The sequence below is a fragment of the Ceratosolen solmsi genome, unplaced genomic scaffold (genome assembly GCF_000503995.2).
Source record: "Ceratosolen solmsi marchali unplaced genomic scaffold, CerSol_1.0 scaffold33, whole genome shotgun sequence".
NCBI classification, from domain to species: Eukaryota; Metazoa; Arthropoda; class Insecta; order Hymenoptera; family Agaonidae; genus Ceratosolen; species Ceratosolen solmsi.
In genome coordinates, this window is record NW_011948438.1 from 1,811,486 (window position 1) to 1,824,172 (window position 12,687).

Sequence of the window (12,687 nt, forward strand, 5' to 3'; positions counted from 1 at the left end):
CCCCCACCCCCCACCACCCCCTCCTTATCCCTCCCGCTAATAGCTCCGTCGTTCTTTAGGCGTAGGCGGCCCGATGGGGGTGGATGCACGGGCCCCCCGAGCTATCGAATCTCGATCTTGGGAGAGCCACCGCGCGATAAGATGCACGAGATGCGATTATAATTTAGCGCTTAGGCGGAGGCGAGAGCGAAAGAGGCGAGACGGCCATGGCCGGGGCCCGCGGAGGTGTAAAGATAACGAGCGTGTCTGACGTGTCCCATTTTCTCTGTTCCAGATGGCTTCACCTGCTGTTCAACCTCGGGGTACAGGTGGTCGTGGGCCTGCCGCTAGAAATGGTGCATGGGAGCCTCAGGATCGCCGCTGTTTACATGGCCGGAGTCCTTGCCGGTAAGTTCCGCTTTGCTGCAGCAGCGCACACATACGAGCTCGAGCCGATGTTTGGAGAACGGCGGCTATGGTTACGGGGCTTTAACTGGCGCTCGGGTTGGTTCGTAGCGTCGAGCGGCTACTTCACCTATCGAACGAGCGATGATTTACCTTTGTTCAAACGACCCTTCTCTGTTAAGTAAAATATTAACTTGCCCCTACTCAGCTTCGCAACGAGCACCGCTTATAATAGTAAACTTACCGGAGCGACTCTTTAAGTCGATTTGAGTAATGATTTGTAGAGCTTATAGATGTAGAAGATGGGTCGAGAGGACTTGACCAGCGCCTGACTTTCATAGGCACAGCACCGATCGACGTAAAAAATCCACGAATATTGTTTATTCCGTGACGTACTCGTAGTAGCTTCAGCCAATAGGCCAATCGTGCCAATGATCGAATGTTATTTCGAATGCTTCACAATTGCTTAATTCTTCTCTCTCTCTCTCTCTCTCTCTCTCTCTCTCTCTATGTCTCTATGTCTCTCTCTCTCTATATATCTCTATCTCTATATATATATATATATATATATATATCTATCTCTATCTCTATCTCTCTCTTATCGGCATTGCGTGACTCTTTTATAATACAATCGAGTCGCCTTGCAATTTATTATTTTTTGCTTTTTAAACGAACTGCGACATCTGCCATCTCCTTCCAATAAACGAACATAATTTAGACATAAGTTCTTTAATAGAGAATTATAATCATTATATAAAGTTATTTTATTAATGCATATAAATAAATGGCTCTGCGTTGAGTAATATTTCACATAATTGCTCATTTTCTTTCGTATTTAATACTCATTAAATATTGCTGATTTATAGGCATTTCCAAATATTTCAACAATCTACTAATCCTTCCAATCGCGCCCTTTCACGTGATAAAATGTTATTAACATTATTACATTATTAAAATATTTAGAAATGCTCTCTCACGTTCAACTGATATTTATAAATAATACTATTAATGCATTGTTAACTTGATTGAAAATATAATGAATAAAAAGCTGAAACGATGGTAAAGGAGGAGCTATTGAAAAAATAAATAAATAAATAAATAAATAAAAAATAAAAAATACAATATTATAAAAAAAAAAAAAAAGAATCCATTTTACTTTTAAAACAGTTTAAATTACAATTTATATTTATATCGTGCAGTTATTTTGTATTAAGTAAAATTTATACATTTAAAATATGTTTGCGTGTCCCGAGCGCCATAAAACCAGTGGTTTTACATGAAAATTTTTCCATACATTTCTGCTTCACTCTCAGCCAATGAAAAAATCATGCCGAAGCATTAAGTCACGCTACTTTATCATCTCTCTTCAACTTTATCATGTCTGAAATGCAGATATCCCAAGATTATGATAATTTTTGTATTTTCATAATTAAGAGTATGCGCAGGTGAAATAGTAATACGGGGGCAAACTGACGCTCCCAAGGCTTTGAGATAAGTCATTAGTAATGCAATTGAGAAGGTAGAAGAAACAAAATTATAAACAAATAAAAATACACCTCTAAATTCGTGTCCAATTTTTTCCTTTAAAGATTTTTATCGTTAGAGATAAGAAGCGCCGCTCGAGTATGTTGAACATCATATTTCTGTAATTAAAAAGTTTGGCCACATAAGTTTGTAATTTAACATTAAATAGCACGTTTAGGCATTCGAATTTAATAATTTTGTTTATAAATAAACCTATTAAATTAAAATTTTGTTTTTTAAAGAATGCTTTGTTAAACTAATTTATACACACTAATGCAAACATTTTTCTTCATAATTTAGCCATTAAAGCAATTATAACTTTAATTACTTTATGATGTTCTCAAAATTACGATCGAATCTCAAATTACTCTAATAAAGTTGAAAGAGCAACAAAAGTAATCGATATAGATGGAATTAATGCTCTAATTAAAAAAATCATTAATTTAAATATTATTTTTCTACAAAGTTAAATCTATCATCTTTCTAGCACTATTAAGAATTTATAGTTTCAGAAACAAAATGTTTGCTAATTGAAAGAAAAGCATTGAATGAGAAATACAAATTAGCTACTCTATGCCTATATACTCGTGATTTATAGGGAAAAGTTTGAATAAAAACGTCATATTTTATTCCAATTTTCACTATAATATTTAACATGATTATAACTATATCATTTCTAAATTATCTCATATTATATATATATACATTTTTTTCTAGTGCAATAAGTATTAGAAGTATTACATCGTTTATGTAGCATAATGAAAACTTTTAATTCTGCTTTGAGAGTGAAAATTAATATCACAAGGAGAACTTCAGACTTCCCGTCGTATAGTCTATCAATATTCGAAATATATTTTCTCATGCGAATAAATTTATTTCCACGATTTATTTAATATAATAAAATGTTTGGGCAAAAAACATTTCACTATTGTGGATAATCAACGGAATAGAATAGAAAGCGTCGTATTAAATAACCTGTAACAACTATAAGCGTACTTCTCTCTATTCGCAACAATATAAAATTATCATTCGTCCTGTATTAAAACCTACACAAAGGTTCATAGTCTCACTGAAAGTAAGCGTACTTTAATAATGGGTTACCATAATTACTGCGGTCGTAATAATCGTAATCCGCGTCCCTTCCTTTTGAAAGCAAAAGGAGGCAAATCCGCATACTACTATGAAAAAGACGCGCACCTACTTTATTATTAATTCAAAGTGGTTAGGGGCGGGGAGAGAGAGAGAGCGAGAGGAGGGGGGGGGTGGAGGAGACAGAGGCACGGCTAGCCGAAAACACGAAATCGACAAATGGCTTATCTTTTGTCTTGTTGATAGAAAAAAGTAAAAGAAAGCTCAGGATTCTTCCATATCGCGCACACTGTTGGTTATAAATAAATATAATTAGAAAATCACTATTGTCACTATTTTCACAATATTCGCTATTTTGTTTAACAATTATCAACTGTGTTAGAAGATTTGAGACTTCTTTTTTTCTTTTGTATAGTTAGTGACGGGATTTCTAACAGTAAATAATTCAAAATTATTAAATATTTATTACGCGGTGCTAAAGTACAAAATTGAATATATTTTATGGTTTAAAAAAATATTTAAGTAATAAATCTAATCAACTAAGCTTATTTAATAATTACGTTATTTTACCGTTGAAACATTATAGTATTATGTTTTCAATTGTTTTGACGAACTATAAAGTAAATCGGATTAAAAACTTCTTCGAGTCTCTTTCTATGTGCTCATCTCGTCTACTTTTACAGAGCGAATTGATATATATATATATATATTTTTTTTTTTTTTTTTCATACTTAACTTTATACATAAATTTAATCATAAAGTTGAAAAGATTATAAAATATTGGTCGATGCAATTATTCAAATTTTCTCTATTTCCTTCTTTTTATGATTTTTAAATACGTGTGAACAATTTTATTCTGTGATTATAAAAATTTAAAATATAAAAATTTCAGTAAAAATTCAGTGATGCACTCACACTCAAGTGACATCAACATGTTATTTTACCTTTTTTTCTTCTTTTTTTTTTTTTTTTTTTTTTTTTTTTTTTTTTTTTTTTTTTTTTTTTTTTTTTTTTTTTTTATTATTCCTTTTATTGTTTTTTTTTCTTCTTTTACTAGAGAATCGAATATGCGCCTACAAATCATTTGTCAAAGTGAGATAAGAATATTGTATATTTATGAAATACAGTAGAATACAATGCGTATAAAACATTAAGTTATATCATGAATAAATGAGAAAGACAAAGGGATTACGGCACTCGATTCAAATACATTCGCTAAGGCGTAAATTTCTTGAGATAAATTTTTTTTTTTTTTACACGTACATGGGCAATTAATGCATCACATCTAAAAAGCAAGAAATACTCGGAACGTAAACAATGATTTAGACTTATCAGGCCGGGTGTCGCTCTATCTGCATTTCTCTCTCCTCTCGCACGCTCACGTACGCTCGCACTCGAGGCGCGCCTGCAGTGATCCCAGTGCGCTTCCTTTCACACGCGTTTCCGGCTCTTCTTAGTCACTTCGATTTAATGCCCTCGAGAAGATGGAACATCGGAGGCATCGCGCACGCGCGTATACGCGCGTACACATATGCGCGCGCTTTTATCTTATCACTCATCGGGGTAATTAACCCGGAGAGTAGTCTTGGCGCTACGAACTGGCGGCGACGATTCATAGGAGGCGCGCGCGCGTCTGGAATTTTTCTCGCCGCGGGAAAAGTGCTAGTGTGGCCTGCCTCTTTTTGTAAATCGCCGGGGTGATGGAAAAGCCGCCACTTAGCCGAAATGCCGCCCGCCCCCTATTTTTTTCCTGCCACTTTAACCGAGCTAAAAATGTACGCGAGGGTGTTATTGATCGGTCGAGAATGTTTATGGTTGAAACTGTCGACAATCGACTCGCAGTAGCCTAATGGTTTAGGCATTTAAATGGGAAATTTTACAAATTTCAGGCCGACTTTCAATAGCCCTTTATAAAGCTAATAAAAATGAGCGACTTTGCCCCACTATAGGCGCATCAATACAATTCCGAAGGAAAATATGCAATATTTATTGTGCATGTGTATGCTTCGTAGGAAAATCATTTCTACAAAGTTGCAAAATTTCATAGTGTAAACAATAGCAATATATAGACTTTTTGCAAATCTTGTACAATATTTTATATACCTTGCACTACTTTCTAATAGAAGTGGAGTTATTTATATTTCTCTCAAGAAAAGCTTATTGTAAATAGTGGCAACATATTTTACTTTTGTTGCCATAAGTTTTAATTGATCGTATTGGGTCTTTTTTTGTTTTGTTTTTTTTTTTTGTTTTTTTTTCTCTCTCTTTATTTATGATTTTTATTTTAATTTAATGAAAGTGCTTATCTATAATTAATCATTGTCTTACCTGGCACTATCAAACGAGATTAAATAATATCTTTAAAAAGTAGTAATTTGTTATTTTATAATTAGTTAATTAATTAGTTAAGACCAAGCTCATAGTTGAAATACATTAGAGCATATTTAAAGAATATATGCAATCTTTTCTTAATCCTAATTTAATTTAATTAAATGGTAGAATTTTATTAATTACATGAGAATAGATATTTACGAAGATAAGATTGACATTCTTTGGAATACTCTGTGATATTATCGTCAGTGTATGCGAGATCTATCAGTATAATAATTTCATCATAATGACGTATTTTATTTACGAGTACACTTCAAAGTCACAACCTCGAATCACGATTTTCAACGTAAAATTGGACAGATCGAAAAAGTTAAATTTGTATAACATACATATAAAGATTATCAGTTGAAATCCGTGGAACAAAATTTAAAGCAAATATAAAAGCAGAATACTCGAGAATTATTTTTAGATATTTAGGTCGAAATTTAGGTTTGTTTGTTGAAGAAAGAGAACGATAAGAGCACCGCCACCACCGCCACCACCACCACCACCACCACCACCACCACCACCACCACCACCACCACCACAACCGCCACCATCACCGCCACCATCACCAACGCTCTAGCTCGCCACCACCACCACCACTACCACTACCTCCATCACCATCACCAGCACCAGTAGCGGTAGAAAATCTTCTCCTCAAGACCTATCAACCTAAATTTTCTTAAAGATAACACCTTGTAATCTTTAAATTCCTTCCTCACTTTCCCAATTTCCCAGCCGATTTCTATCTCCGCGCCAAAGAATAAAACCACCCCCCCCCCCCCCCCTCCGCCAATTGGAATTAACTGCCTCCGTTCTTTAAATAAGCCTTAGCGGCTTTGGCTAATCTCAATTTCTCTCGGCTGTAAAAACAAAAGACGCAAGAAATTATGCGTTTGTCCATGCGTGTTATTTCGATTATCCGAGTAAACGTTAGAGCAGGTCCGGCTGAATTGAGAATGAAAAATATTTACACGAACGAGCCCTATTCTCCGACTCTTGTGCCGATTATTCAATCGAACGTTCGCCAGTCGGTTATGCCGCTCGCTCGCCGGCAGTATGTGAAAATTCAATTTTTGGCAGCGTGTTTCGTCGGGTAGTCCTAGAAAATAAGAGAGTTTTGCATCCTCCATTCAACCGCATCGGATCACTTCCGCCGCAGTGAAGCAGCAGCCTTTCCCAGTACTGCACGGTCATTCGTTCGTACATGTACGCATTAATCTTCGAATGAATCGATTGAAAAAGTGTTTCCACCAAGTTTTTTCTCTCCTTTTTCTCTCATTCGGAGAGAAAGTTGTGTCCTTCCTTTGTTTATGCGGCTTTCATTCGGGTATCATTCGTTTAATATTAAAACATTGGCTCGTGCTGAATTTCCCTCGGTTATTCGTCTCTCCATCTTATTCTCCATTTCATTTGTATACCGATTACCTATATGAGGCAAAATGAGTAATTTCTTTTTGGCGAGTATATGATGGATGATACGCTTACGATATGTGCCATAATAATTGAGACGCGAATGAACTCATCCATACGTTATCCGATCGACAATGTCAAGCAGAAAATTATGCTTTAGAATGGATAAGATTGTCATCTAAAACTAACGTCGGCGAGCCATTAGCACAAGGTGCTACATTATTTTCGTCAAATAACAAGAAAATGCATTGGTAAGAGGCTTAGGCTAACGAGACAATGAGCAATATTATTTGATCAATTAACCGTAATGGAGATTAAAGACATAATCTGACCGATAGGGAAGGGATGGGACACTTAATAAACTGAGCCAAAATAAAATGAGCCAAAGGATAATGAAAAATTTGTTTAAAATAGGAATAAAAAATTAGTGTCGTGGAAAATAGAAGAGTTGGGAGATGGGAAGGACAAACAAAATAATAGAGCTAGAAAAGAGAGGACAGGGTAGTTTGTTCTATTTGTTTTTCTCTTTTTCTTTTTTTTTATTGTTTTGGCGGTCTGTGGGTTTTTATGTGTTACCTACTCTGACGCAACGTCAAAGAGGAACTCATTCGAACGAATCTTTAACGCGAATCGGTTTAGCAAACACAAATGTTTATATACGTTCTTTTTCTGTTTAAAAAAAAAAAAAAAAAAAAAAAAGGCCAGGGGGGTTGTGAGGGAGGATGGGGGGGGGGAGAGAGAAAGGAAAAGTACAATATACGCTAGAGCTAGCAACATTCAAGTGTGTGAATAATGATTGCGAAAGTTTTCAAAACGGTAAAAGTGATGCTACGTTATAGCACACATTTACTAACTTTAACGGATAACGCCGTTGAGTTATTATTACTATCAGACTCATTAGAGCATATTTCTCGATGATGGAAATTCCCTTTCTTTCACAACTATATCAAAGGATTGGAATATTTTAGAAAATCAATGTTCATTATTAGGGGAATTTATTATTTCAATTCTCAGTTAGATGTTTAAAGTTCAGAATAGTACAACGATATTGTATATTAAATTTAAAAGGGGGAAGTATCGATTATATAAGAAATAACTATTCGTAATTACGTTCGATCATGATAGAAGGTAATTATTTATATTAATTGAATACGTGTGCCAGTCAGTCGATGGGCAAAAAAATTATATGATAAGAGACTACTAGTCAGTCAGTTTTTCCCTTCTATTACTATAATCGTTCTCAATTTTCTCTATTCATCAATGTAACTATATTGTATTATACAAAAAGAATATCGTAATAGGCTTTTATTATATATATATATATATATATATATATATATATATATACGTAGGGTTAATTGGTTCACTTAGTATAATCGCTTTATAAACAATTAAGATCTTGCACAAAAAGATTTGACGGCATTGCATTTTAATTAGCTTTCGCTGTCAAGAGCGAGTTAATTAATTAAAGAAAACACGGTTTCAATGGCACGAGATACGTGTGGTGGCTATGACGATCAAATTATTTTAATTATCCTAAATACGTAAAAGCATTTGTTAAGAAAATATACTAAGACTTTCGGAGGTAATTCATTGTTTTTCAACATCCAGGTCGCGCCTTACACCTTATTGTACCAAATTGATTATTAAACGGCAAATTAATTCTCGTTACAATTAAGGCTCTGCAACGGAGAGCATTCATTACGGCGAGCGTCGTTAAAAAGTTGCTTGATAGCTTTTCCAGTTAGGCGCGTCGAGAGAAAAGTGCTCGGAGGTTGGGTAGGGTGGGGGGGGGGGCCAAGGCGACAATATTATCCGCACGCATTAACGGCGATTCATCTCTCCGTGATTTCCGCGACTCACCATCCACGCGACCCCCCCTCCCCGCCCGCATACATTCACCTTCAGTAGGTGCTTGCTGGGAGTATCGTGGCCGTTGAATTTTCCGCTTGAAAATCGTAGAGACTCGTGTAAGATTATCTTGCCGCGGCCGAGGCTGGGCGCGCGTACAGCTTCTCGCTCGAAGACGTAATTGTTCGAGCTTGACGGCTGAGCGGACGGTACTTCGCAGACTCGAGTTTCGCCCGAACAAGGCCAGTGATAAAAGGTTTGTTTAACCGAGCCTTATCATCGAGCTCTATCGACTTGGTAATATTTATCCGCGAATGTTAGGAATCGGGGATTGCGTTGTCTGAGCGATGGAAGGCATTCGCGAGTTGTTAGACAAAGGGTATAATGTACGAGTGCAACGAGTGTTCCGACTATCTCTCTCTCTCTCTCTCTCTCTTCGCTCTCTTCTCTCTCTCTCTCTCTCTCTCTCTCTCTCTCTCATCACGAAATAATCTAATCGCACAACTATGTCTCGGGCAATGTTTGGCGCTGCTCAGTTCGATGTATTGACTCGCGGCGACGTCGGTCGAGGAGCGGAGAAGGCAAGGTACAAGCCGTAGCATAGACAAAGTCAACGGAAATATTACGGGAACATTATATTGAAACGGGAAATTTATTCGTTGGAATGCCCGATAACGAATGGAATGTGCGAGAAGTGTGAGGATGACTAGCTAGGGATCATACATCATAAATTCATTCGGGATTGAATTTGAAAAGCAGGAGTGCCTATAATCAGGAATAATACGTGTAAGTAATAAATGCAGGGATATCGAGACGACTGTGAAAATACCCATTTTCGCGAACTCGTAAAAATTCCGACTAATTTTTAACGGCTAGAAAATTAGCGTAAAGCTCGAGCGTTTCTTACGAGGCAATATCATTTATGTATTTATAACGCCCCGAGTGATCGTTCCTTCTTAACCTTTTGCCGCGCGCCTTTAATGCTTAATTTATCGGCTAAAATAATTTTATATCGTAGCGGTATCGCCTTACTTTATTGCGCTGGTTCTACGTTCGCGATGGGCCATTAATGCATTTGTATGTGAGCATAGTTATGGCGAGACATTATGATCCGCCGAAGCATCGGTGTAGGTAGATCGCTTCGTTTAAATGGCGCACTCGGGTCAGTGAATTTAGCAAACAAAAAAACAAAGAGCAAAATACGGCTGAGAGAAGAAGCTTAATACCAACTTCATCCCCGAGCGAATTTCGTTGAAGTCTAATATACAAAATGTGTCGAGTATATATATAAAGAGCACGAGGGGCACGAGAGCGTGAATGGGATGGGTGGGTTAGCGGGGAGGGGGAGCAAAGGGACGAGGGGGCGGCGAGAGAAGAGAATAGCTATAAATAGGTCCTTGGAGAGTATCATGACGAAAGCTGTATAGAGGACGAAGCTCTCTATAGGACTACAAACAAACCTCTTTATCTCCTTCCCTCCGTCTCTCTCTCTCTCTCTCTCTCTCTCTCTTTCTCTCTCTTTCTCTCTTTCATCGTGCTCTCTTCTCCCTCGATTCTCCTTCAACTTGACCCGCATAAAGCCGAAGAAAATTGCGAATAATCTCATCGGCCATGTCGCACGATGTCGCACGTGTGCACTCGCGTGTCTCCACCTATACAGCGCTCGCAGACATTAAGCTCTTGCATCACCAAAAATACAATGTGCCACTTCAGTCGTCGATCCTTGCTTTTTCTTTGAATTTTTCTCTTTGTTGCTCCTTCCCGCTAGCGATATTCTATCATCTCTCGCGATCCGCGAGCTTCTCTCCCTTCTTTACACTTTTAAGCTTCGATATGCATCTCGGAATTAACATTATCAATTTCACGTTGTCGTAGTTTAGAATATTCCGGGAATTTGGATTAATTCCCAACTAATGGAGCGTGGAGATAATTATTACGAATGAGCAGAATCGAAAATTTCCGGCGACAATGATAATTTAGTTAGTTAGTTGGGCGATGTATTGGATTACTGAAAAAACACGCTGTACTTTTTAAAGGATAATCGTCGTAGACAAATATTGACTGCCGGAGCCGTACATTTCACTTGCAAACTAGTTTAAAATTTCACATAATTCAACATGCAAGGCGCACCACGTGTGAAAGCCGACACAATCTTAATATCAACATTTATCAAGCGATCACTGAGTGAAAAAGAGTGATTAAAAAGTGTCATGAAACTAGGTCTGCCACTACCTTCGAATATTCGATTACCACCTCTCCTTCTCTCCTCCTCCCTCCCCACCCCCTCCATCCCCCTATCCCCCTATCCCCCTATCCCCTTTATCAATTCCCTCCCACTCATTCCCCTCATCGTACTCCTCCTCCCAAACATGGCGAAATATATTGTCCTCCTGAGATAAATCGACCAATTAATTATTAGGAAAACGAATCTTTCGCCTTGTAAGACGACGGAGAGGAGGGGAGTGAGTGTCCCGCGAGGAGAAGGAAAAACAGACTCTAAGGCGAAGCTTCGATGTTAATGCGTAAGATAGCATACGATGCCGTCAATTTTCATGTACTCGTGTGCATACATACCATTCCTAGGGAGTTTCGAAGAATGTCTACTCGGAAAGTAGACTGTAAAGTGCCTATGCATGCCCTTGGGCCCTTGGCCTAAGCCACATAGGGTCCAATATGTAAAAGTCCCTTGAATTAGTGACGAGGAATAATTAGAAAAGCAAAGTCATCCTCGATAACATAATGCGGTGCGCGAATGTAGATAAGTGTAGTAATGTAGTAATGTAGCGGTGACGGTGGCGGTAGCGATTGCGTAGTAGGGCGGGGTGGAGTGAGGTGGGGCGGGGCGGGTAGAAAGCTTCGTTTCATTTTCGCCGCGGTAAAAGTGTGAAGTAATGAAAAGCAAGCAAGCAGCGACGACGATATTTTTCGAGATCGATCGCCCGGACGGCAGGCAGAGCCAGTCGGAGCGCCGTAGGAAAGCACGTTGCCGTCAATGCGCAAAGACAAAGGAAGACTGGATAAAAGGGGCACGTGAAAGAAGCGTCGCGCATACAGTAATTATCTAATGCGCCTAGGTGCGCCGTGGGAGGATAGGAGGAGGGAGAACTGCGAATGTCTCGTGACCCGCTGTCATTTCGTGGGAACCGCGTCGTGTCGTCCTCTCTTCCTCCTGTGTCCGAGCGGGAAGCGTCCGTCGGCGCGGTAACGTACGGGGTGGGACGGACGGACGGACGGACGGGCGGTCGAAGAGGGTTGGGGGCGGGGAGGGACGGGGGTAGGGCACGAGGAGAGAACGAGGGCGAGCTGATGGATTGTATCGGAGGGGCTCGGAACCGGAAGTGACAAGGCAGCGTGCATCGGAGCTTCGAAAATCGCTTATCGACGCGCGCTCGAGCGCGCTAAAACGAGCGAGGGGAACGGCAGCCGAGGAGATGAGTGACTTCGACCTTATCCCCGTGCTGCTCATAAACTCGATTTTTCGGGATTCTAAGCGACGCGCGCACGACCTCACCAATGGCAATTTCTCATCTATCGCTCGGGCTTCTGGCCTAGAGATACGGCTATTCTTACACGTAGGAAAGCTCGCATCCGTCAATCCGATACCAGCGAGCAGTAAGGTTATCGGGAGGGGGACGGGTTGTGGGAGAAGGAGGTGAATTTTCGCCCTCTATTACCGGATTCGCCATTGCCAATTGGAAGGTGCTCGAGAGTACAATGGCTACAATGAACGCGAGAGCTTAAAACGTCATGTTTCATTGCGTTTTAAGAAACGTACTTTCCCAGCGGTACGAAGAGCTCCTGCGGCAGTTTATTAACACGGCGCCGAGTAATTGAAGTTAAAGAGTCGAAACAAATGGAATGCATTTGAAATATAGCGCGCGGAGAGCGTATCCCTAGCTAATTTACGCGGTACTTGATGACTGCACGCCTCCGTGCACCAGGAATCGAAGCTCCGTCGTGCTCTTTTTGCTCCACGCTCGAAATGCATTGCGAATGCGAAATATCCAATCGACCAAACGTGATTACGCGATATATGGCGGCGACTGTTTTCAC

The 12,687-nt window shown here is 39.2% G+C and overlaps 1 protein-coding gene across 1 annotated transcript in view; it reads left to right on the forward strand.

Moving 5' to 3' along the window:
* Positions 1–12,687, forward strand: part of LOC105365351 (protein rhomboid-like) — a gene marked incomplete at its 5' end in the record, with an annotated part of 47,165 nt that overhangs the window by 19,029 nt on the left and 15,449 nt on the right. Inside the window, one exon of the mRNA XM_011503488.1 lies at positions 275–387. Within this exon, the coding sequence (XP_011501790.1) occupies positions 275–387 (113 nt within the window). The remainder of the gene's footprint in view (positions 1–274; positions 388–12,687) is intronic.